This window comes from Anoplophora glabripennis, unplaced genomic scaffold, assembly GCF_000390285.2.
Source record: "Anoplophora glabripennis isolate ALB-LARVAE unplaced genomic scaffold, Agla_2.0 scaffold48, whole genome shotgun sequence".
Taxonomy (NCBI): Eukaryota; Metazoa; Arthropoda; class Insecta; order Coleoptera; family Cerambycidae; genus Anoplophora; species Anoplophora glabripennis.
In genome coordinates, this window is record NW_019416270.1 from 883246 (window position 1) to 910443 (window position 27198).

At 31.4% G+C, this 27198-nt stretch overlaps 3 protein-coding genes across 7 annotated transcripts; 1 reads left to right on the forward strand and 2 right to left on the reverse strand.

The window, feature by feature from the left end:
• Positions 1-3935: 3935 nt before the first annotated feature.
• Positions 3936-13135, reverse strand: LOC108904985 (probable serine incorporator). Of its 5 annotated transcripts, none has more exons than XM_018707728.1 (9): positions 12940-13135; positions 12698-12862; positions 12415-12602; positions 12019-12313; positions 11769-11952; positions 11532-11711; positions 8841-8879; positions 8531-8693; positions 3936-4484 (listed from the first exon to the last, which is right to left on the reverse strand). In XM_018707728.1, exons 1-9 carry the CDS (start codon positions 12973-12975, stop codon positions 4346-4348), a joined length of 1389 nt encoding a protein of 462 aa, XP_018563244.1. In that variant the 5' UTR covers positions 12976-13135; the 3' UTR covers positions 3936-4345. The 5 variants fall into 5 exon arrangements, with proteins under 5 accessions (XP_018563244.1, XP_018563245.1, XP_018563248.1 ...); XM_018707729.1 differs by having other exon boundaries at positions 4346-4484; positions 8531-8672; XM_018707732.1 differs by lacking the exon at positions 8841-8879 and having other exon boundaries at positions 4346-4484; positions 8531-8672.
• Positions 13136-13623: 488 nt separating this feature from the next.
• On the forward strand, positions 13624-14285 carry LOC108904984 (membrane magnesium transporter 1). Its single transcript, XM_018707726.1, has 3 exons — positions 13624-13758; positions 13813-13865; positions 13918-14285. The coding sequence occupies exons 1-3, from the start codon at positions 13677-13679 to the stop codon at positions 14125-14127; spliced, it is 345 nt and encodes a 114-aa protein (XP_018563242.1). The 5' UTR covers positions 13624-13676; the 3' UTR covers positions 14128-14285.
• A 145-nt stretch (positions 14286-14430) lies between these two features.
• Positions 14431-24747, reverse strand: LOC108904983 (mitochondrial uncoupling protein Bmcp). The gene is made up of 6 exons (XM_018707725.2): positions 24251-24747; positions 24052-24199; positions 22623-22908; positions 20885-21003; positions 20197-20257; positions 14431-14787 (listed from the first exon to the last, which is right to left on the reverse strand). Exons 1-6 carry the CDS (start codon positions 24327-24329, stop codon positions 14578-14580), a joined length of 903 nt encoding a protein of 300 aa, XP_018563241.1. The 5' UTR covers positions 24330-24747; the 3' UTR covers positions 14431-14577.
• Positions 24748-27198: the final 2451 nt, after the last annotated feature.

Here is a 27198-nt window from a genome sequence, read left to right on the forward strand (position 1 = left end):
CATAAACATGACACTACCCCCGGGGTTTACACAGACGAGCCGGCGAAGCAAGAAGAGCGCCAGAAGAAAGGGCCCTAGCCGGCGGGGCCCAGCCAGGACAAAAGGAGGTCCCACAAAGCGCCTACACCGGCCGCATTTGCGGTCGGGGTAGACGACGGATGGGGCCCACCTACGAAGGCTGTCCAGGCCTACACGAGATGAGGCAGGATAAAGAGGGATAATCCCCCTCGATCCCAAATCATTGAGGCCAATTTCTAGCCATAGAATAATGGCGCGCGGTTAGCCTGCTGCATGGTCCAATATAGTTTAGGGCTTCTTCATCGTGGCTAGAGAATTTTCGAAAGACTAGATTATTTGAAACATCGTTGAAAATTGGAGTGAATTCTTTTTATTTGAACGAGACTTGCGCTACGTTGTGTTGTTGGATTCCTATTATTTTTGCGGGTACTGTGCCATGGAGGTTCCTCTTGAAGGATTTTGATATATATTTGAAATATGGATGAATTTATGCATTAACTACAGGGTGTCTCACGGTGACAGCCCATTAGAATTATTTCAGACTACATCGATTTGAATTTTGAAAATTTGGGAGATTGGGTTTTCGGGTTTTCTCAACTAAAATAATGGCGTCCACGTACCACTTCCGGTTATACCGGAAATCGCCATCATTATTTTAAATGGAACACCCTATATATTATTGCAATTTTGGATTCTACGTGTTATTTTAGGTGGACTTTTATGAAGTTTCCCTATTCCTAAAATTAACCGTTTTCGAGATATTTAATTTTTTTCAAAAAAATGGAGAGAAACAGTGACTAGCTTCAAACCATGTATATTTTATGATAAGAAAGATAAGCAACAATATTTATAGGGAGGATAGTTAGACCCCTAAGCTTCCCATCCATACTTTCAAAGTAGCTTAATTGCATACAAGGTGATAGAAATTTAATGCCGAGTTTAGTTCACTTCAAACCTTCATAAGTCGGTTTTTGTAAAAGGAACACCCTGTATGTTTTTCTATATTCTGATACACAATTTTATTCTCTTTCGAACGATTCAGGGTTCCTATACCTATCTCTTCTAGTTTTTAAGTTATCTACTACGTTTTGTGTAATCACCTAATAGTATGTACATTGTGTAACGAGTGAGGAAAAGTTGCCAATAGCGCCACGCGGAAAGCGCCCAAGTGGCGCTATGGCAACTTTTCCCAACGAGTTGCACATACTATTTTCTATCACAAGTGCGAGTCGTTATGGTATGGGACCTATAGCGTAGGTTATATGCACGGAAAGTGCCAGATAGTACAACGGTGTGATGTTATTTTCACAAGTGCAACGCTCTAGCGCAAGGGTCGGCAACTGGCGGACCGCGGTCCAGATCCGGACCACGGAAGGTAAAATACTGGACCGCCAAAAATTTTTTTAAAATATAAATTACTCAAATAAATTATTTAAAAAATATTTTTTTACGTTTGAGTGCCACCCTTATAATTTTTTCTAGTATTTTACAATTGTGACTGATTTGAGTTCTTAATGCAAATGAAAATAAAAAATTAGTAAGAAATATGAATTTTTTTCTGGACCTCGTTAAAAAATTTCAAAAGTATCCGGACCCCACCTAAAATTACTTGCCGACCCCTGCTAGCGTTTCCGTGCACATAACCCCCTACGCTATAGGTCCCATAGCGAGCGCGCGTGATAGAAAATCATGTAATTTCTTGCGAAGATAGCTGTGGAATTTTTAGCAAAACTTGAAAACAAACAACTAAACTGTCACCAGTTATTATTATTTATTCACCGACGTTGCAATGGAATTCTAAACAGAACATTTACAGTTTTTAATAAGACATATCCCAATTTTCCTCCAATGAGCAGAATAAAGTTAAGAAGAATTCTAAAAAATCAACTTCATACATAGTACACAATTTTAATTATGTATATTGGTAATAATATTGCACTAAGATAAAAAAAATACTTAAAAAAGTCATAAGTGTTCAATACAATATGACCTCCATTAACAGCTAAGCACTTGTGGATTCTAGAGATAACACCATCAGTCACCGCTTTTGCTATTTCAGCTGCAGGCAATTCATGGAACGCTCTTCGTAATCGAGCAATCAAATCCTCTTTTGAAGCAACGGGTGTAGAATAAACTTTTTGCTTTATTACTCCCCAAACATAAAAATCTAAAGGAGTGAGGTCGGGAGACCTCACTGGCCAATTCCACGGTCCTAGGCGTCTCATCCATCTATCTTCAAACATTTTAGTCAGCTGTTGATTGATTTGACTGCGACAGTGAGATGGAGCCCCGTCTAATTGCTACCAACACTTCCTTAGTTTGTCTAAAGGTATATCATCTAGAAAATCTGCCACAACCGTTTACAAAATAATGAGATATCTGTCGGCAATTAAATTTTCTTGCTCTTCATGGTCAAAGGTATTTTTTTTAAATGGGAAACCCTATTGTCGAAGCCCGAAGCTGTTTTTTCAAATTCTTGGTGGTTTAGTAGGCTTAGGGGCCAATGACTGACCATTTTAACCTTAATGTCAAATATGAAACTCACGGTAAACAAGCACCCCAAACGTGAGAGGCAAGGGGACCCACGGTAAACAAGCACCGCAAAGGAAACAGAACTTACTACGCCCACGTCGTTGTTTCTGAGTAACGCTAAAAGTAAGATTAAGAACAGAAGTGAAATGTTTTATTTAATAACACTGCTTCTAAATGACTTTCATATTTGACATTAAGGTCAAAATGGTCAGTCATTGGCCCCTGAGCTAAACCACCAAGAATTCGAAAAAACAGCTTTTGGACGAATTTTCAATATTTAACCTTGATTTGACCTTTTCAGGGTCACTCTAAAAATTGTTAAACTACCATTCAGGACGTAAAATTTCCCGCTTTTTCTGAATCCGACGTCAAAAATAGGGTTTCCCTTAAAAAAAATACCTTTGATCTTCAAATGACCTTGAAAATTGACACCAAGGTCAAAGTTATTATTGCAGTTAGGTGACCCCCTTTGTCCTGAATAACTTTTGTCTGAACATTGTTTTTTATTCGACTTAGCAACAGAGATATTCGGGTGCGTCGATTAAAATGAGCCACCCGGTATACTTTTCTTCATACTTACGTCTTCTACGTATTCTTTTTACTTTAAATATACTGAAAACGACATTAAAAACTCTTATTCAAACACGTGTCAGCAATGCAGCTGTGGCTAGGCGCAGCAAGTTAAAAGTGATTTTGAAAGGTAATAACTTATAAAATTATTGAAAACAGACCGCAGAATTATGTACTTTTTACATATTTTCAATTTCTCATTTCATTTTTTCATTTTAATTATTAAAAAAACTCAGTGTTTAATATTATAAAATATTATATTTTCTCATGTTTTACGTTTATAGTACTTACCATAACAAGAATCCATTTCGAACTGTAATACTGCTGTTTTTATTAATGCAATACACGGCCAACTAGGACATCATGAAGTTCTCGTCTGAAGATGTAACGAATTTGATGAAACTGCTGATAAGACGTTTTAAGGGATGCTGAATGAGAATATGTAATCTGTTTTTTGGAGAAAAAAATCGCTAATACCAATTAGCTGTTTTGACGTCAAAAAAACGCGTCCTAGTTGGCCATGTACTGCATTAATAAAAACAGCAGTATCATAGTTAGAGAGTTTTTTTACCCTAAAGAAGTTACAGGCTTGTATCACATTTAAGCGCAACACCCTGTATATATAGCCATTTTTAACAAAACAGTAATTGTTCTTTGGAAAAAACGTCGAGACATGTTGACTTTGAATAATAACAATACACAGAACTCCAATGCTTAATCCTTGAAGTTTGAAAGTTACGTTTGCAACCGAGGGAAAAATGTTTTATCGCCATCTGGTGAGAGATTAAGCTACTACATTGAGGCAACACTGCTAATATTTTAAATGAATTTATTGAGTAAATACTTCATAAATACAATATTGGATAGTTGAGTTTAAAGAGCAAATAGCTTCTATAACTATTTTGAACTAAAATAGCCTTTCTAAATATAAAACACTACCCTTTAATTCTCATATAGGTAATAAAAATAGGTTTAATGGAAAACCTTACATCTAGAATATCACACAAATGCAGTGACGACATCAGACTAAAGATAAAAGCAACTATTTTACAACAGATATATACATATAAAAAAAATCACATTCAGAACAAGACAACTAATTGGAAAGGTAAGTTAAAAATATACTTCTTTTTTTTTCAAATTCCAGTAAATATTCAATACAATGTTTGCTGATAGATATTTCGCCAAGCGAGTTATAAGATTATTTACTGGTTCTTACAACAATTTAATTGAATTCACGGTCGTTCAAGACAACTGGAGCTATCAAGGTCCAGGAGTACAGAGCCAAGCAGAGCCAGCTGGAAATTGCTTTCACCCACATAGAAGCTGCATTGTAATTGAAGGTTTCAAGATTGGAATTTGGTCTGGAAGAAAATAATTATATCTATTACTAGTTATCAGGTAAAACTTGCTTCAAAAATGCAAAGGCTTTCAAATGCTTTAATAATAAAAATCATTTTTTTTAATATAATACTACATTTACTACACAGAAAATAAAGCCCAATAATTATGCATTTCAAATGCAGTGTAGATACAAATGAGTCAGCCACTTTCATAAACATTGAAAACAATTCATATCAAAATCTAAGAAAATAAAATAGTAATTATTCAGATATATTTAAAAAAAAAATCATAATAACAGCATAAGTTATAGTTTAACGAAAGTGCTGACCTCCCAATACCTATGGCACTGGTAACTGAAATACAGAACTACAAGCATAGCAAGTACAAAAAAAAACGTAAGTATTAAGACCCCCCCCCCCCCTAGACGGTCAATATTATTGTGCAATATATTGCACAATAATATTAAGAGATGTCCCCAGACGGTGCACTATTATTGTGCAATAATTTACTTCAACTTTGTTGAGTGACATGAAAATTAACTGTGTGGCCATTGCACTGGCTTTGTGCTTGAAGAAAAAGAAGTTCAGGTGGATGAAGGAGTGGTACAAAAAAAAAAAATACACTCATGAAAATTTGTTAAGTGACCTAAGACTAAGTGAACCAAGTGATTTTCGAAACTTTCTGCGACTGGACTGTTCATCATTTGATGAACTGCTGAAAATGGTTAACCCTGAAACTGAAAAAATGAATACTACTGCACTACATTCGATACACAACTGAACAGATATCGCGCAATATTACCCACCGACGACACAATATATCCCTCGTTGCACAATAAAAATCAAACTATTTTTTCACTCAATATATTGCGCAATCTTTCAATATAATACCTTGACGGTTGATCGTCTAGGGGGGCCTTAACTCTAATTTTTGTGAAGCTATGAGACGTTTTAGTAGCCTTACCAGAATTGATGTTTAAAAAAAATCGAAGGCTTATAGCTTAGGAACTATAGGGGCTGTTACAAATTCGCTTCTCACTACAGGGATCTTGGAAACGGTAAGAGATACGAAGTAGCTTAAAAAGGGGCATAGTTGCTTAATCAGGGGACCAACTTTATGCCTCTAAAAAATCAAGGCTAATATTAGTTTTCGAAATATTTGAGAAAAACTGAAATTTTGAAAATCCATTTTTGTTTCATTTCAATGTTTGTGGTGATATTGAACAAAGAAGAACACTTTCTCATGTAAACTTTTTGCCCTCTATCAAATGGCATAATCAATATTTATATGTAACGTTTCGTCTTTCCAGGACCGTCATCAACTTCATTTTTTTAAATACGAATTGAGGTGATATTGAAAAGAGAACACTTTCTCATGGCAACTTTTGCCCTTTATCGAAAGGCATAATCAATTTTTATATGTAACGATTTGTTTCTATCAACTTCATTTTTTAAATACGACCCTGGAAATTTTATTACATTTTTTGCAAGCCTCCAATACTGTACTGCCTCAGCACGAACCAAATTTAGAAGTCTTGTCTCGAAAAATTCATCTTCAATGTATTCGTTCCAAATATCTCAGAATTTTTATTTAGATTGCTATGTTTATTGAATTATCGTACACTTTAAGTGTCGTTAGACCCTGTGAAACCCACCTAGTTATTTAAACTATTACCATCACACGTTATAATAAAACATTATTAGAGTTTTAATCTCCATATCACCTAGTCATACGTAATTCGATAAGTTGTTGCATCAAAATTAAAACATTATTACAATTTTAATTTCATAATGACAAACTAATTCTTAAAAATGCATATGAACAACCAAAACTCCAAATGAATATTATTCTTTAAAAAATTACAGTAAATGTTCAAAAACGGTTTCGTTTTGGCAAATGTTGAAAATGAAGATAAGCTTAATATGATCGGAATTTATTATACTTGTTACCGCAACTGTGAAAGAGCATGTCAGATGTATTTGCATGAATATCCTGAAAATAATTAGATCAAAATTTGTTTGAATTTTGAGCACTCGAGAACCCTAGAAATAACTATGAGCTCGGGATTAAAATTTTAATAACGTTTTATTGTAACGTGATGGCAATAGTTTGAATAACTAGGTGAATTTCTCAGAGTCTAATGACACAGTGTATGATAATTCAATAAACATAGAAATCTAAAAGAAAATTGAATTAATTTGGAACGAATACATTGAAGATTAATTTTTTGAGCCAAAACGTCTGAATCTAGCTATGGTTGAGGCAGTACAATAGGGTGGCCCAAAATAAAAACGAATATTTTTTTTCGTGTCTCTTGTGAAAATATGTTAGTTTATCATGTTTTAAGAGCCCTCTCAAAAAATCCACTAAAAAAACCTTTTTTTAGAGGTCGCTCAAGATTTTTAAAAATTTCCAAAATCGTCAAAAATTGATTTTTTTTAAATGTTTTTTCTCGTTATTTTATCATTTTCTAGGTTGAAAAAAATCTCGATTGTGAAAATTTCAAATCGATATTTTAATTTCTAAAGGTCACTCATAATTATTTTAACTTTCAAAGTAGTGTACCTATGTTTTCGAGCGACCTCTAAAAATAAATATCAACGAACTAATAATTTTTTTTTATTGAATTTGATGAACAAAAGAATAGAAATAAATCACACTTAAATTTTAAAAAATTAAAAAATTATAAATATAGTGTGGTAGTAAATTTTGCCTCGAGAAATATTCCTTTTTCTTTTGGGCCACCTTACTTGGCGTCATGAAGGCTTGCAAAAAATGTAATAAAATTTCCAGGGTCGTATTTAAAAAAATTAAGTTGATAGAAACAAATCGTTACATATAAAAATTGATTATGCCTTTCGATAAAGGGCAAAAGTTGCCATGAGAAAGTGTTCTCTTTTCAATATCACCTCAAACAAGGCTGAATTGCAATAAAAACCGATTTCCAAAATTTCGGTTTTTCTCAAATATTTCGAAAACTAATGATGTTAGCCTTGATTTTTAGAGGCATCATGGTCCCCTGATTATGCAACTTTGCCCCCATTTAAGCTACTTCATATCTCTTACCATTTCCCCTGTATATACGATGATACATAGACCTCTTCAATATTTTAATGATACGCAAATTTTCCAATTTTTTTTGTAGGTATGTAACACCTGCGAGGAATTGAATAGTAATTCGACAGTAATCATCTACATGATAGATTGAGAAAGACTATGGAGCCATTTGTGTGATTATTACACTACCATTTGAATCGTATTTAGTTTAGTTCAACAGCTCCGTCAGGAGATACAAACGGGTTACATAAAATTATGATGTAAGAGTGTAACAATGGTAACTTTTAATCCTTAAGAATAAAGTGACAATAATTAAATATGATGCTGTACAGAAAATGCAAATGTATATAGTATGTGTAGTATGAAGTACGAGTAACACAAGTTTTCCAGTACATGTGCATCAAACCAAGGAGAGATTTTACAAAAGATCCATGTTACTATTCTGTGAATGCACTGCAGTACATTATATTGCAATCAACAAAAATTCTACAACTCGTAGAATTAGGTTGGAGTCACAAAGCACAGTGTAGAGAATTTTATGCAAAAATTGTCTCCAACTCTACCACTACGGCACTAAAGATGTCTTTGAACCTAATGATTTTGCATTTCAACAAGAATTTTATGAATAACGTCAATTTTATAGTATAGATAAAAAGTTGGGAACTATCCCATTTGTAAGACTTGTATTGGGGCCACTACAATCTTAATCCTGGTCTACAGATCATGATATTCATTTACAAAAATAGTCATTTCCTCAAAGAGTTGAAACATGAAATGGAGCAGGACTAAGTGCGATGAGACCAAGGTGACCAGAAACATTAGAACAATCAAAAATTACCCAGAAGCATAAACGGTAATGGGGACTATTAGCACAAGTTAATATGGTTAAAAACAAACATTTTCTATAAAAAAAATAACGCCCTTTAGACCCAGTTAAAGTCAAAACAAATTAAAATTTGTGCAATTCTTTGTGAATGCTCTGAATAAAATAAAAAATGTTTTTACTTACTTATACCAATTGGTGAGGGTCATCATAACGTACAGAGTAGCCAAGGCAAACATTACATGGAAGAAACTCCAGCTATAAGCAACCGATTCCTCTTCATTGTCCCAGACTTTCCTTCCACTCTCTCCACCATCTCCATCATTACCTGCGATAGGAGTATATCCTTCTTCATATAACGAAATAAAATAAAAATACAACATAAGAAACAAGAAAAAAATATATAATTAATCCAAGGCATTATGGTGAATCTATCAACTTATCCCCTATTTAACTTAAGTGAATATGTAAAATAAATTAAGACACTGAGTCCTACCTTCATTCTCGACCAAATTTCCTGATCCACTGCCTCTTACTGGTTGGAGAAAATAAAAATAATTAATTACCTATATGTTTCACCTTACAAAAAGCGTCAAACAAAACTATTCACTACATAATGCCATGGGTCAAAATACAAGTACCAAACATGCGTTATGAATGGCAAGCTGTATTGTGTTTATTTCTTCCATACACCTATGAGTATTTACGGAAAAATGTACTTAGTATTGAACATGCATAAAAATTATTTAGGTTTATAATGTAGTGCACACTTATCAAAAATTGTTTAGTTTGTGGTTATTTTCAATATAATATACAGGGTGTAACTTTAAGTGGGAGTCAGTTTTGTAAGGGAATATTAATATGTTATGTACACATTCCCTAGAATACCTACTATTCGCAAATTTATATTTTTTAAAATTGAATAATTAGTCCAGTTATAATTTGTTTTTAAATTGTACTTAAATTCTTGTCTACCCCCACCACTGGGTAGCTCCTGAACTCGGTTGTACGTGCACCCTTATAAGTGTTTCCTGTTGTTACCTTTCCGAATCAATTAGATGTCAAAGTGACAAAAAGTGAAACCGAGATGGAAAATAATTTTGTGAAAACAGATTGCTTTTGTATAATATTGCGACCAATTTTTTTTTGTCAAATTATAAGTAAAACCAATTTATGTTTTAAAATAATTATGTTTGCTGTTTTATATAATGTACACAAAAATAAATAAATAAAAATACTTACTAGATCTAAAATATTTTTTAATGCACTGTGTTTAGTTCGTGAATTTCAGTGTTAATGACCTCCAACATGATTTACATATCATGCATTTATTAATACACCTAATATGGTATGACAACAAAGTGGTAGATAGTCAAAATACAAACAACTTATTCGGAAAAATGAGAAGACTGAATATATTACTAAGTAGGTACTTCATTTATTATAGTTTTTAGTTTATTGGTTTATGAGGTGTCTGTAATATGCTAAATAATTTTGGTGTGTCATTACTGTTAAGTTTCTGTGATAATATGAAAAAAAAAACATGTATATGAATAAAAAAAGGATCAAATATAACAATTATTCGCGGTTGGAACGCAGGGTTATTTGGGCCTCCACATCAAATTATGATTTAGTCCGAAATTGCTTATTTGTGGCAGTTTTCATTTTAGTTTTGGGTATTTTGCCACCTGTGAAAAAATCCAAAAAATTAATTAAATGAACCCTTGCAACAAAAGGGTTATTTTTTTTTAAAATAGTTTTGCCTAACAAAAATATATTGAAAAAAAGCAGACAAGTATAAAACACAAAAAAAACATCACTTTATCGCTTCAAAAAGTTCCTAAAGTTCCGAAAAGCTACAGGGTGTCCCGAAATTAATGCAACAAAATTTGGTCACAGATTCTTAAGATAAATTTAGGGAACCCTTATTTTTTATTTTTGCCCCCTGAAATCCGCCCCTAAGAATAATCTTTTTTTTATATCTCAGAACCCTGTTGTATGAAAATCACTAAATTTGGTACACAGGAGTTTTATGACATGTGGAATCTGATGGTGCTACGCTTTTTGGCGGGGAACCCCCTTAAGACAATTTTTCGTGGGTTCCTTTGGCTTTGGAGCCAAAAAAATTTGGTCGCACATATAAATTTTTAAAAATGTATTAGTCCGCTATAATGCCATTAAATTTAGACACTTTTTTTGTCTATTAATTTTGTAAAACGCAATGTTTTCAAGAAAAATTTCAAAATGTGATCAAATGCATATCGTGTTTCTCCATTTTCCTCAAAAATTTTACGAGAAAAATATCGAGACAAAAAAGTCTAAATTCAATGGCTTTTTACCTAACTAATAATTAATAAGAAATTCAAATTTGCGACCAAATTTTTTTGGTTCCAAAGACAAGGGGACCCACAAAAAGTGTCTTAAGGGGGTTCCCCGCCAAAAAGCGTAGTACTATCAGATTCCACATGTCATAAAACCCTTGTGTACCAAATTTAGTGATTCTCGTTCAACAGGGTTCTGAGATATAAAAAACTCTATTCTTAGGGGCAGATTTGAGGTGGCTGTAACTCCAAAAGAAACGGCCACTTGGCAAAAAGAAAAAATACGGGTCCCCTAAATTTGTCTTAAGAATCTATCACCAAATTTTGTTGCATTAATTTCCGGACACCCTGTATTTTTGTCTTCCGAACTTAAAACAAAATAAATTTAAACTGTCAAAAGTAACTAAAACGAAGTCATTATTGTCATTAAAGTGGTGTTTTTTTTCGTCGGTTTTTTTCAGTGAGATATTATTAGGCAAAACTATTCTCATAAAAATAACCCTTGACCAAGGGTTCATTTCGTTCTTAAAAAAATTTTTTCACAGGTGGCAGAATACCCAAAAAAATTTAAAAAAAATAATAAAATTACAAAGAAAAAGATTAAAAAAATTCAGTTATCACAATGGAATTTCAAAAAACAAACTTATGACATGTTTTTAAAAATCAATGGTAGTTTCCATATAAATATGGCCCCCATACAAAGTTACACACAGTATAATTACTAAATTAATAATTTTTAAATGTGTGAATGTAATCGCTAACAAAAAAAAATGCAGTTACAAACAAGGCACAAGCACAATCACATAAGAAGTACTTAAGCAAGACCTAACTAAAACATAAATAATTGATAATATAAAAATAAATACCTGCTCCATTATCCTTTGCAAGCATATTTTCAGACATGGTTATTTTTGAAGATTTGCTGGCCGAACGAAGTGAAGAGTAAAGTACACAGCACATCCATATGAGCAAACCAATAATATCAATGTTATTATTTCCAGAAGATTTTCCACCAAATATGCCCCACAAACCAGGATTGCATTCCTCTAAAAAAGGGTAAAAGAAATGAATAAAAGGCACAAAGTTTAAATGAACTTACTTACTTGCAGAATTAGAAACAGCAGACCAAGTTAAATAAGTTACATACAAAGTAACAACAGACGATTGTAAAAGACCTGATCTGGGTAGCTTGTCTTGAACGGAAGGCAGAATTGAGATAGTACTCACTATGAAGCAGAAGATGAGATTGATGGAGATGAAGAATTTATTTAAATCGCAGTCGTTTGACTAAAACAAATAAAAAATGTGCATTTTGACAAGGTTTATATAAATTAAAATAAAGGTATTCCATACCTTGGTGAAGAAAACATAAAGCAGGACAATTCCTGTAATGCTCAAAGCGAAATTCAGCATAGTTATTCCTATTAAAGCAAAGTACCAGCCCTTGGATTCGGTCTCCTCATAGTTTCCAACCCAAGCTTCGGCCCAAGAATGTGCGAAATCAATAATTAATATTAACTGAATCAATATAAAACAAAACCCGCCAATCATTCCAAAATACATCCAAGTGATTCCAAAGGTGCCCTCAGGAATGAAAAATGCTCCAATTATTCCTCCAATTACCAAAAGATACTTAAGTCCCCAAAACCTGAATCGATGAAAAACAGTATATACTTTGTTCCATTTTATCCGTTTATTGATTTTTGTAAGAAATAAGAATTAAATGATCATATAATATTGTTTACTTACCCATTTTGTATTCCACTTCTGGGATCTCTAGAACTCTTTACCCCTATCATCATAAGTGCCATTAAGGTAAAGAAACATGTTAAAATGAAGCATATGCGATATACAGCTAGGTATCCTACAGCTTTATTACAATCAAATACAACAGAATCTGGTAAGTAGCTTCCTGAACCATTATTACAAAAGGGTACCTAAAATTGAATAGTATTTAGTAGTACTAGTGACACTACTTTAGTAAACTAATATGTCGTTTCATCACAGCCTTTCCTCAAATATAAACACTTACCTTCTTTAACGCACTTTCCAATCCTGGTGACAGGGTAATACAGGCAGCAATGGTAGTCAGTAACAGCATTAACGCATACATTATACGAGAAGAGGTGGAATTTCTGCATGATGGACATGCCGAACAACACAAGGAACAAGCAGCACTGCCGCAACAGCAAGCCACCTGAAATTAACAAAATATTTTTATATGATGTCATGATATCCATAAAATGTCTTGCTAATAAACATTAGTCACTTTACCTGTGCTGCTGAACAGAGTCCTAAAACAGCCCCCATGGCCTTTCAATATCAGGAAAAGAATACAAAAGTAATATATTTTGGAAAAATACAGGCTATTTTTAGAACTTTCCCCTTTGTTTGCAACACAAGAATCTAGAAACGAGTAACAATTTCACACTTGTGATTTTTTCATTACAATTTTTGACAGATTGAGAAAATTGAGATAACAAATAACAGAATGAGAAAGAGAAAGTGAAAAACCTTTAAGTATATTTTACAAAATCGGATTACATATTCCAATCATAGAACAGGTCCAACTATCTATAGCCCTATGATATTTTTTAAAGTTTTGGATAGACTAAGAATTAATGAAGGTGAAAATAAATTAAAAAGCAAACAGTTTCCGGTCCCACAAAGCGCCTACACCGGCCGCATTTGCGGTCGGGGTAGAAGACGGATGGGGCTCACCTACGAAGGCTGTCCAGGCCTACACGAGATGAGGCAGGATAAAGAGGGATAATCATCCCCCTAGATCCCAAATCATTGAAGCCAATTTCTAGCCATGGAATAATGGCACGACTTGTAGTATATGCTCGAAGCCCGGGACAGATCTTTGAGCAGCAACCGGTTCACTTCAAATTCCACCCATCTCAACTGTAATCTCTTTCTTATAATTCCATTTATGTTCTATGGTAAAAAAAGAAACATCAATCATCAATTAGAAAAAGGTTAAGTTAAAATATTCAATATTTTTTAAAATGCCAGCAACTTTTATTCATCGTAGTATTTTAACCATTGGATTTCTATCATTATTTCATGCAGCATATTCAGCAGCCCAACGTAGGTTATTATAATGTTTATAACATTTATATTTAAGTATTTAACTCTTTTCAGATCGGTCATACTTAAGACTAAATGAGTTAGATTTTGCATATTTACCACATGATGTACGTATTTACTCCCTATTCTTAAGTTATGTTTCAAGTTATTCATTTTCAGATAACTATACAAGCCTTGATTAGTTTATTTATCATAATGTATGGAGTACTTCACGTAGCAGGTGATTTTAAAGAAATAAAAGCATCTGCAGAATTGGAGGATAAATCTTGGGAGACATTTCGAAACATTCCTTCATTTTATACGTTTTCTCATCGAGGAGGAAAATGTTCCAATACTATCTCAAAAACTAGTTTAGAAGAAATAGAGTAGATCGAATTGAATCGTATGTAAATAATTATTTTATTAAATCACCTCTAAAAGTTTGGCATATGAATGCCAATTAAATCTTCACAAATAGGGACTAGGTTAACATTATATGTAATAGGATAATTTTTGTAATTATTGCATAAATATACGTGTAAAATTGACGATCTAATGTATATTACTAAAATAACAAGTATTAAACAGTGTTAACTAAACTTGGTTTATGATGTCATAAAATATGTTGTTAAATCAAAAATGCTGGAGGTAAGGACATTTCCAACAGAAAAGCACTTTAATAAAACCAAAATATTGGCGCAACATTTATTATCAAGTTTTATACAGTGTAATATATACATTTTTATATTCAATAAATAGTGATAATTTAAAAGACACAATTTTACTGGTACACAAATAAATAAACAGTCATAAATGTCACAAGGTGCAGTCAGAAATAAATTAATACAGTTGCTTAAGCTGCTCATAAGTTATAAAAAATATTATATTCCAAGGGCCCATTCTAAAGAGGGTCGGAATAAATCCCTTGTAAAATGCCCAAAATCCTTCGTTTTTGAATGTTTGAATAAAGCAATCTGCTGTTCCAATGTAAATGTGAGACGGTAATGGTCCCCCGCTTTTCTTCAACTTGCGCTGGTTCATAAGTCGAGTCTGAAAAAAATAGCCACTTACAGAAAACAAAAAATAAATAAAAAGTTAGCTGTAATTTTTTTTGTGCACATTTCTAGAAAAGGACTTCTTACGAAAAAGTGGTTTCTGTTAAATTCGCTGAAATTTTAATATGTTACAACTCTTAACCTGCCAATAAAAAGTCTCCATTGGCGGAATGTCAAAAAGCTCATAGTTTTTGAATTACGTTAACTTCAGGGCAATAACTATGTTCGAAACTGCAGATTTCCGTTACAACTATTCTAGGTGATGGCATGAAAACCTATTGGATTTCTATAAATTGTAATAAAAAATTAAATATTTTATTATTTCTTTCATACACATATGTATCTGTCACATATTAATGCACACAATAACCAAATCATGATTCAGGGCTAAACTCAACCATTTTTACACATACAAGTAGTTTTTGGGTAACAGTTTAACGGTAAAAACGCCACCCCAAAGAGGTGTTGGGCCGATTTTGTAACCTTGGGTAATGCAAATGCAAATGGCCAAAAATATTACTTAAATAATATTTTTACCCCTTCGAATACAGTTATTACTCTGAAGTCAACATAACTCGAAAACTATGAGCTTTTGAATATTGCGCCAATGGAGACTTTTTATCAGCAGGTTAACACCTAAACCTAACATTTCAGCAAATTTAACTGAAACCACCTTTTCATAAGAAAAATGCGGGTTATAAGCAAATTTTTTATTTGAAATATAATGTATTATTTTAGATCCATGGATTATTGTGTATTTTTCAATCTACAAGTGTTACATTTTCTTTTGGGCCGTCTTCCGAAAGTATTGCAAAATGTCATTTATTCTCCAATTTTTCTCCAGAGATATGTTTGTGACCTATTTCAAATGGAAACATTTTTGTAAAACAGGCGTTGATTTTTTTTTATTTAAAATGTGACTATGCCATTAGAATCTGCACCCACTCAATTAGATTTGTACCAATTGTGTGAACAAATATTCACTACCAATTTTTCATATTTCTGTGATCTTCCTAAAGTCTATATAAGTAAATAAAATAAATTATACACTCAAACTAAAAGTATATAGAGCATATCTAGACAACAGAGAAGGGGAAGAAGAATAATTGACGCTTGCAGTTTCATTCCAAACATTTAAAAACAGTTATGAAAAATATTCCAACGCGATGCATACAAAAAGGTTTGAAAGCAAGTTTAGAGCGAGACTACAATTTTGTGTTGTGTGACCTTGTCATTATTTACATTTTTTTGTTCATAAATAAAATGAAATGTTTCAGTCATTAAAACTGAAAATTATGTTTAATTTGAAATTGAATTTAATGTTCAAAAAATTAATTTTGTGTTTATTTAATTTATTTATGATTTCATATAGTGGTCACTTCATTTGGGTAGAACAGAGATGATAAAAACCAATTTAAAGGTCTGTAGAATTCAATGGTGTAGTCAGATTTTAAATAAAAAAAATCACTAACCAATGTTTGCAAATTTGACAATGAAAAATACAACAAATAGTTTTGTTTTAAGGAACACTATATATTTTTTACATATTCTACTAGGATGCTTCCTCAAAATTACTGTTATACCTAAAGGGTTTTGCTATCTAAGCTAACAGTATGGTAGACTTTCTGTTCAAATGTACAATATTTCTCGAAAAAAATGTATGTTTTATTAAGTCTTCCATTTTTTAATCTATTTTAAAGGTATTAAAAAAATTTTAAAAATATACTTTTTAGTCCTGTACTTATTTTGTTTATTTACTTTATTTTTCAGCTTTATACAAAGTCTTAAATATTATATTTTTTGCCTATACTGTTTTTCCTCCTTTCCCACCTTTTCCTTTTTTCTCTATAAAATAAATATAACTAAAATAATGTACCTAAATCATGTACTAATTTCATATTTTTCTTAAAAATATATATTTTTTTAAATAATGCTATATTTCTTATCTTCTTTATCTGTGCACACATACATGTTTAAAATAACTTTCAACAGAAATACTTAAATTTTGTTCCAAGTGTAGCCTCACAGCATATCAGTATCTATCTAACAACAATGGTATTGTTAAGGATTAATTGAAGACTAATTTAAACAACGCAGAAAATAAAATATTTGAAAAATAAAGTAAAAAGTAAATCAGAATTAATTAAAATGTGCTGGGAATGGTATACAGGGTGTTTCACGAAGAGGCAAAAAGTAGTCCGAATTGAAATCTGAAAATTTCTTCCTGGCACTTCCGGTTATACCGGAAGTCATCATCAACTCTGTTATTTCAAATGGAACGCTCTGTATATTTATGCATTTTTTAATTCTACGGCAAATTCTAGACTATTTTCATATAAGGTACTACAGGCCAAATTGTAATAGTTTTCAAGTTATTATCAATTTTCGAAAAAAATTGAGGGATGCAAGTGATTTTTGAAAACAGAATGACTCCGACATTTAGCTTTATTTATTAATGAAATTTGGCATGGATAATTTAAATGGTATACTCTGTATATTATTGCATTAATGGATGCAGAATTAAATTTACTTTAAAATGATACACTATAGTTCCCCATACCCAAAGTTAACAATTTTTGTGTAAATTGGAAATTATTGATTTCAACACAGAAAAATCTACAAGTTGGTGGGTTTATTTAAAGCATCGCTGTTTCTAATTTAATATAGGTACTAAATTATTGTTTTTGATGAAGGTATAACGATAATGAAAATTACAGTTCATTTAATCCGACACCATATATTATTCAATTCCGTAGATTGTGCATCCATTAATGTAATAATATACAGGGTGTACCATTTGAAATATTTGAGTAAATTCAACTTTAATGTCACAATATTGGCCACACATTCTTAAACACTCTGTATGAATTTTTGCAAGTTTGATATAAACTGGATGAATTCCATTGCTTTTAAATGATCCATGCCAAATTTTATTAATAAATAAAGCAAAATGTCTAGTTATTCTATTTTCAAAAATCACTTACATCCCTCAATTTTTTTCGAAAATTGATAATAACTTAAAAACTGTCACATTTCAGCCTATAGTACCTTATATAAAATTAATCTAGAATTTACCGTAGAATTAAAACATGCAAAAATATACAGAATGTTCCATTTGAAATAACAGAGTTGATGATGATTTCCGGTATAACCGAAAGTGTGAGAAAGATGAAACTATGTTCATTGAATAGATCTTTTTGATAAACCCCTGTACACAAATTTACAGATTTCAATTTTGACTACTTTTTGTGTTAATCCTACTGGGCCCTCTTCGTGATACAGCCTGTATATAATTTAAAAATAAATAGATCTTTATAAAAATTGATATGGAAGTATTTAGTGGAGAGAAAAGTGACAGTTTCAGACACAAAAATTGCTAATACAATTATTCAAATATTGGTACTTAAAAAAATTGTACCATAGTTAGAATTTGCTATTTTCAGCACAAATATGCAGATTCTTAGGGTCTATTAAATGAAAAATATTTAACAATCTCTTACTTTACTTTTACGTTAATAACCCATAATTTGAGACACCCTCTGTATTCAAATTCATAAAATTATTACTTTGAGTACTGTTAAAACAAGATGGTTTTCCTAAAATTTTACATAATGTACACGAGGTGGACATCTGTTATTAGTCTATTTTTTCTAGTCTATTAGTCTAGTTTTTAATGAATGAAATGAATTTAATCTAATCCGGATGATTACGTATCCATTAATATCGAAGTGTCTAGACAGATATTTGGGATCGAGACAAGAGTTTAATTAAACTGATATCATTTTGCCAAATCTCATTACTTTTACGATAAAGTCTACTGCCAAAATTAAAATTATTTTGCATCAGATGAAATATTTCATAAGTATTATAATTAGTAGCAATATATCATAAAGCCCGACAGATTCTTATCAAAAAGTGGCACTAACATCTCTAATACAATTATTAATTTCATTCAAAATACTATCTAAAATTTAATTAATACAAATACGTACATTACGGTGGCCCAAAAAAAACGAATATTTTTTTTTCTTGTCTCTTGTGAAAATATGTTAGTTTATCATGTTTAAAAGCCCCGTCAAAAAATCAGCTCAAAAAAATTTTTTGAGGTCGCTCAATTTTTTAAAATTTCCAAAATCATCAAAAATTAAATTTTTTTAAAATTCTCTTTCTCGTTATTTTTATCATTTTCCAGGTTGAAAAAAATTTCGATTCTGAAAATTTCAAATCGATATTTTAATTTCTACTGTCACTCATAATTGTTTTAACTTTAAAAGTAGTGTACCTAAAATGTTTTCGTGCGACCATCATCGAACTAATTAATTTTTTATTGAATTTGATAAACAAAAGAATAGAAATAAATCACGAGACACTTACAAAATTTCTTGAGGCAAAATTTACTACCGCACTGTATCAAATATTTACAATTTTTTAATTTTTTCAAAATTTAAGTGTCTCGTAATTTATTTCTATTCTATTGTTATTCAAATTCAATAAAAAAAAATTATTAGTTCGTTGATATTTATTTTCGATTATGAGTGACCTTTGATTAAATATCGATTTGAAATTTTCAGAATCGAGATTTTTTTCAACCTAGAAGATAAAATAACGAGAAAAAAAATTTAAAAAAAAATTATATTTTTGACGATTTTGGAAATTTTAAAAAATTTTGGGCGACCTCTAAAAAAATTTTTTTTGAGCTGATTTTTTGAGGGGGCTCTTAACCCTTTCACTGCTCCAGACGTATATATTCGCTAAAAATTTTTAGGGCTCAAACATTGTGACTCGGTTATTGCAATTGGTAAGGCGAATTTTTGCAGGCGGGCTTATACCGATTGTGACAAATATTTTTATGGAAAGAGGTACTGGTAATAATACCAAGATTGTTCATGTTTCTTTCAGTTTCTATTTAGTACATATACTGTATTTTATTCAAAATAAAATCGTAAAATATATCGTAAATCATAATTTAGCACAACATAATGTAAAACTATAAGTGGTCTAACTGCTCCAGACGTATATATTCACACGCGATAAACTTTCGCGCACGGCGCGGTAGCTACGTTTAGACGTATTGCGCAGCGAAAGGGTTAAAACATGATAAACTAACATATTTTCACGAGACACAAAAAAAAAAATTTGATTTTAAGAAATCGTTCTATTACTGCAATAATAGCAATGCAATACTGAGAAACGATATTTCATCACTTCTTGTGTAGAAATGTATTCCCCTAGAGATTATTTTTCCACTAATTTTTTCAATATTTGTACTTTTTAATGCTTTTCTGACATTCTGAGGTTATCACATTACCACCAGCAAACATAAATTACACAATTTATATTTAGCACACAAAACAAGGATAGGATTTATTTAAATATAGAAGCAAGATTGTCTAAATGAACTTACCCGTACTACGTCTATCGGTGTAGAACCAACTGCACTCCCTAAACTGGCAACAAGACTAGAACTGAAAAAAAAACGATAATACGTATACTAAAGGCAGAAAATATCCTTTAAACACATTTTGCTTTGCCACATTTTCAAGAGTTCGGAAATTAAAAAAAATTAAGCCTGGTCGTTTATTCGAAAATTATAAAAACAATTTTCTTAATTTTTATGTTAACATTTGTTAATTTTTTAATTATTTAAATCCAATGAAAAAAATAAAAGTAAAATAATAAATTTCCCTTTCAATGTGGCAAAATTCTTATAAATTCAGTAGATAATTTAGTTTTAAACTAACATTTTGAAACATATTTCAAAACATAAATAGGAATTTTTGCATTATCTAAATAGAGCGAACGCAATAATTATTTGCGTGTCAGACATTTCTGACCAAGTAAACATAAATGACACGCTGATTTTATTTCAGTGGAAATATAGGATTATCGCAACAATTTAACAGCAATTAAAAAATTAAATAAACATGTTATGGTTTTACACAGAATAGCGGAAAACTTTTGAATAAATAACCGAATAGGTATTAACAAAATTTATCAACCCAATAAGCTTTATTGTGTAATAATAGCAATAAAAATGGTTTTTAATTATACTCGCTAATTAAAAGTGAATTAAGAATCTTGGAAACACTCACATGAAATGATTAGATGCGTTATCACCAAGCAAGTTCATCAAGCGACTTTTACATAAGTCATAGACTGGCAACTCTATAGCGGCTATTACAGCAGCTCTTTGGGCAGTGGGATTCACACCCTGAAAAGAGAAATAAAGCCACAAACCTGTAAATTTATTATTATCAGGATTACAATAAACATATTTATTGTAAATTCCTATTGAATTGTTCTACATGTAAATACTTCAAGACATACTTAAGTGGTTAGCAGAAAATAGTAATGATATAACTTTAGACAAATATTTTAAAAATATTTATTTCTATTATGTGATTTTAGAAATAAGTATTTTCAATATGAAGATTTCAATATCCTGAAACATGGATAAACTTGAAAATTTATTTACAAAGTTATACTCATTAAAACAAATACAATTCTATTTATATCTGAAAAATCAATTGGACCTATAGGAAAAAAATAATAAAACAGTTTTTTGTGTTTCCTAGGTCGAGGTGGTTATTTTCCTTGGATCATTTTAATAAAAAAGTTTTAATGATCCAAGGGTCTAAAACCACTGAATTTTGAGACATCTTGGAGATGGGTTTAAGAAATAATATCATATAGTACAGGGTGATTCACTATATTTTGACACCCCCCATTAACTTTTTTGTTTTTAAGAGTTATAAAAAATGTGAAATACAAAAGTAGCACGATTTTTCATGGATTTTTTGAAAATGATAGTAGAAAAACAAATTAAGTCCAAACAAAATGGCCACGGATGTTAACTTTGTTAATTTAAATGGAACACCCTGTATATTTTTACATATTTGGATAGAACATTCCCTGTCAAGTGTAGTCATATAGGATTTGTTGGGTTCATCTCTAACAATAAGCGAGATACTATTAAAAAAAGAGGAAGGTTTTTTAATAATAAAATACGATATCTTGTAATTGTTAGACCTCTTTCAGGTATTTCTGCTTTTTTTCCAATTACTAAGGATTTACAAATTTAGTTGTAATATATTTTGACATATCGGGCAGTGATATGGTTCAAAATGCATATAGGTATTTTAACTAAACTCACTAATTAAGCCGTGCAAGACGTAATTACTCATGGACAATGTTATATGGTAGGCCGTGACAGTGACAAGTAATGTCATTTGTTTGATAATTGTTACGGCCTACCATATAACATTGTCCATGAGTAATTAGGCCTCTCACAGCCTAATCAGTGAGATTTAGTTAGAATACCTGAACGCATTTTGGACCTATTTTGGTCCGATAACAACTAAATCTGTAAATCCTTACGTACTTGGAAAAAAGGCAGAAGTGCCTGAAAGAGGTCTAACAATTACAAGATATCTTATTTTTTAATAAAAAAACATTATTTTCTGATTTTAATAGTATCTCGCTTATTGTTAGAGATGGGCCCAACAAATCCTACATGACTATGCTCGACAGGGAACGTTCTACCCAAATATGGAAAAATATACAGTGTTCCATTTAAATTAACAAAGTTAACATCCGCGGCCATTTAGTTTGGACATCATTAGTTTTTCAAATATCAATTTCGAAAAATTCATAAAAAATCGTGGAACTTTTGTATTTTAAATTTTTTTAACTCTTAAAACAAAAGTTAAAGGAGAGGTCACAATATAGTGAATCACCCTGTACATGCACTTAGAAATATACCATTTAAAAATATCGTTTATGAAATAAGTTTTAAGTATTTATATTAAAATTTACTCTCTAGTGACTTACCCTCCATAAGCCTGAGATTCCTTCGTGAGTATATACGTCCTTGAAGCAGTCTACAAGTCCGATATTAGCATTACCGTTGGTGCCGGCTACTTGCATGCGCACCTTCAATACATCCGTTGGGTTAGCAATAGCACTTGAAAAAGCACCAGCTATCACAGCACAAGCAACATTTACCGAAATACTTTCTTTACCGTTATTATGCTCTAAGATAATACTTTTTAGTGAGTAGTAAGTACCAAACTTGATGGTACCATAAGTAGCTTGTCTTAATACTGCCGGCCAAATACTGAAAAATAGGATTAAAATGCTAGATAATTGGATGAAACAGTAAATAAACACGATTTTTTTTACGTTTTACAAATCAGAGGAATTTGCTACTTTCACTTTGGGTATCTTGCTAAATGTACTCAATATTAAATACTGTATATGTATCTTAAAATTTAACAAATTATTGCCAAATAATAAGTAGCCTTCGAGATGATTACTTGCATAGTTAAAAAAATAATTGAAATCGATAAATTAATTTCCCAATTCAGAAAATATTTATTCCTCAATGTACTTGTATTTCTTTTATAGTTTGTAATTATAAATTTATACTCATTATCCAAACAATATCTGCTCAAAAGAAAATCTGTAGGAAGATTACATGCTATTATTATTACTAATTAACTTTTTTAATATGGAATACAGTTAGGTATTTCTGAAATATTTACTTCATAATATTTGGAAGATAGGTACCTAGGGTTACCAGATTTATTTCATGACAGACCCAGAGAAATAGATGACTAAAAAAACCAAATTGATTTCAAAAAAATCGATCTCTAAAAAAAAAATATCTACCTCTCTACTTCGGGACACACCTGAAGCGGAAAATAGTTGATGTCTAAAAAAAAAACACAACGGAATCAGGAAATATGGAGAAGAAATCACGATTTTTCCAGGAAACCCGGAGAAATGACATGTTAACCCGGAGACCGAAGATGTACCATCAAAATCCGAAGACTCCGGGTCAAACCCGGAGATCTGGCAACCCTATAGGTACCCCATAGGCAATAAAAAATCATAATTTATAAAACTGGGTTTTATTATTTTAGTTCTTACAACCCCTTTAACAATTTAGATTGGAAACTTTTTCAGTCCGCAGCTGTACTTAATTAATATTAACAGACTTATTTATTTCCATATTGAAGAAAACGGTAGGTATAATTAAATAATTCTAAAATTGTTCAACATATTTACTTTAACATTAAATCTTTACTACTTGAAGTTAATTGTGTTAGTATTTTAGTAAACAAATAACACATGCAATAATGCCAAGTTATTTATATTCCTTGAACCAATTAAATTCCCCTTGTGAAAAAGTCACATTCTATGTATTTGAACAATGCATATACTAGTTTGTGCTCCAACTAAAAATAAATGAGCTTACCCTGAATAAAGTGATGCAAATCCTTCTTGCCTTGCAGTTTTAAAAAAGCAATCGATCATACCACTGTACTTGACCTTCGCATGTTTCTTGTCTAGCTTTTGCCCCTGTATCTGCAACCTAGTCTTCGTAGTGTCGATAGGAAACGTACCTGTTAAAAAAATATTGGGACATGTTTTTTTTTATGATTCAATTAACCTACCGAATTCTGCAACACACGATGCAATCCCACCATAAATAAAAGGCCTCCAATCTCTATCTCCCATTCCACTTCCCACCATTTAATAATGGTAATTAATCGGGTTCTCGAAATTAAAAAATTCAGAAAATCGTTAGGTTAGGTTTGATCGACAGAAGTAAATCTTCGCGCACAAAATCGTATCATGAGCGGCACAATACTGAAAAAGGTATATATAAAGGTACCAGCGGTACCAGTCACAAAAACTGCGTGCTGATGGGTTTATACATTTATATTGGTGAGTAAACAATAAAATCACGTAGATAATAAGAACAAATTGTTCAATAAAATTTAAAATTATCAGAAGCGTTCCGAACACGTGAGCTAGCGACGCAGCGACCGGTCTCCAACTAGAAAATTTCCACCTACTTCTACAAAAATTAGTTACGAAGTTACTGAACTGAACGGAATGCGTCATCCGGCTGTGTAGCCGCAACAGTTCCTCAGTAGCGCAGTGAAGGCTGGGCTGGGCTGGGAGTATGGGCCTAATTAAGAATTATTAAAATTAATGGAGCTTAGTATTTTGAGCATTTCAGCCTACTAAATTTGCAGCTATATTGGTAATTTCCAAAATTAATACATAATATTAAGCTTTTAAATGTTTCCGGAACTAGTTTCAAAATGTCTTCCCTTATACATATAGGTAGGTATTGTTCATCTAAAATTCATTGAGAGTTGAATGACCTAAGAAAGGTGGTATCTGGGCCGGAAGATGTTATTGTCATAATCAGCATCAGCTATTTTAAATTTTGACACTCAACGTTATCAACCAGCCCTGACGTCATCAATCAATCGGTCTGGAGACAATGAGAAACTCTCGCCGTTTGTAAATATCCGTTTTTAGTATTCTCAAAACCATTACCAAAATATTTCAGAAAGCTGCAGTAGAAAATTGACAAGTAATAAATAAAACTAAAATTAGCAACTACTTACATTACTTTTTTGTCTTTACTTAAAAGTTCCACATTGCTATCCGCTAATTATAAAAAAATTGCTTCACCCGTTTGCGAAATATGTATGAAAATAGTTTAGATTTTTTAAATTTCACCTTGTATCTCGAAAATGAAATATTTTCCAACAAAATTTTATTTGAATTACTTCCTTTATTGTATAATCTATATTGCTATAGACTAGCGATATTCAAACTGTGTTCCGCGGAACTTTGGGGTCCCCACAATCTCTCTGGAGGTTCCGTGACTCAGTCAAAAATTCAAAATTTTGAAATTAGTAATATCGTAATACAAAATTAAAAAAATATTTACTTTTACTTAAAACTAGTATATTTATATATTATATAATTAGTAAAAATTGTGTTTTTTTAGGTGTTCCTAAAAAAATCGAAAAGTTGGCTGGGTTTCGCAAGTCGTAAAAGTTTGAAAACCGCTGCTATAGACTACAGACTCAAAGATATAATACAATAAAGCACCGAAAGCGCCTTTGATGTGCCTCTATTATTAGAAATAAATATGATATGTAATTTTTAACAGTTTGCAATAGTATATACCTACCTATTTTTTTAATAATGTACCTCTACTATATGTACTCTTTTACACCTACCTATTTTTTTAATAATGTACCTCTACTATATGTACTTTTTTACAATAAGTAACTGAGTAGGTATGTACCTACTTTAAATAATAATATACAATTTTAATATTAAAAGGTACGCTACTGGAAGGATCCCATGCATATTTCATTTCTCCAAATTATTAAGCAATAATTCTGGATGTTTATGTCACTGAATCATGCATCACATTCTAATACCTACAGTTTGTTATATTAGTGGAGAAAATATGTTAAAAATATTTATCACTACATCGCAAATAAATAAACGATCACCCTTTATCACCTCACTGCATTATGCAGTCTGCATGCAGTACAGAGACGTAGGAGGACAAACATTAAGTTGCGCCCCTTCGTAAATTATCTAAATATGAAATGAACAGATACATCTAAATAAAACAGTTATAAATCTTACAAAATATTTGTATTTTCTTTTTTAGAACGAAAATTAGTTCATAAAACTGCACTTTTAACTCCGCGCGTTTGCGAAAGCTTACCATGAGCAGAAATTGCGGGATTATTTGAATATGAATTAAGTGTGCTTTTTAAATATAATAATTTACGAATTTTGCGGCTCCCTTTGAATGGCACCCAGGGCACGTGCCCTACTTGCCTACTCTAGGTATGCCACTGATACAGTATAACTGAATATTAAAAAAATTGTACTAGGCATTAAAAGCAATACGTATTTCTTTTTAACATAAATCGTAGTTTGTATAACTTTCTCAAATAGTTACACAATTTATAATTTTTTTCTTGGAACTCGAGAATATGGTTAAAAAATATATTGCCAAGTTTACTTAATTATTTACCATCTTTACACGAACACGATTCACGACAATATGCAGCTTATTACAATAAAAATGAATTAAAAGCAAAAACATGCAAGATTTGATAACAGTATCTATTATTCAAGAAAAGTTTATACGTGATTTATTTGTTGGTCGGTATTAACTTCATATAAAAGAAGATAGAAAAAAATAAAGATTTATTAAAAATATCTCGTACTCATGATTCAATTCTGTTTCGAATATCATTAAGAGAATACTTTATTTCTTTTTACATATTCCGAGTTAACCATTTTTTTCTAGAGCCGCTCATGCACAGTAATTATTATGATATAGGAAAGAGGGGCAATTGATGCATTTCTAATTACCTACCTACATATACTCGTATGTGATTGGCAGCACGTACGTTGTATGTTGTTATACATATATACTTTTATTAGAATTACTTGCATTCTGCTATTTTAAGCATTTTCTTTTGGCATGTAGTCAAAATAACAAGAAATTTTTTTTCAAATAATAACAGAACAGATGTACCTAGTTGCTATAGGTACTACCGTCCAA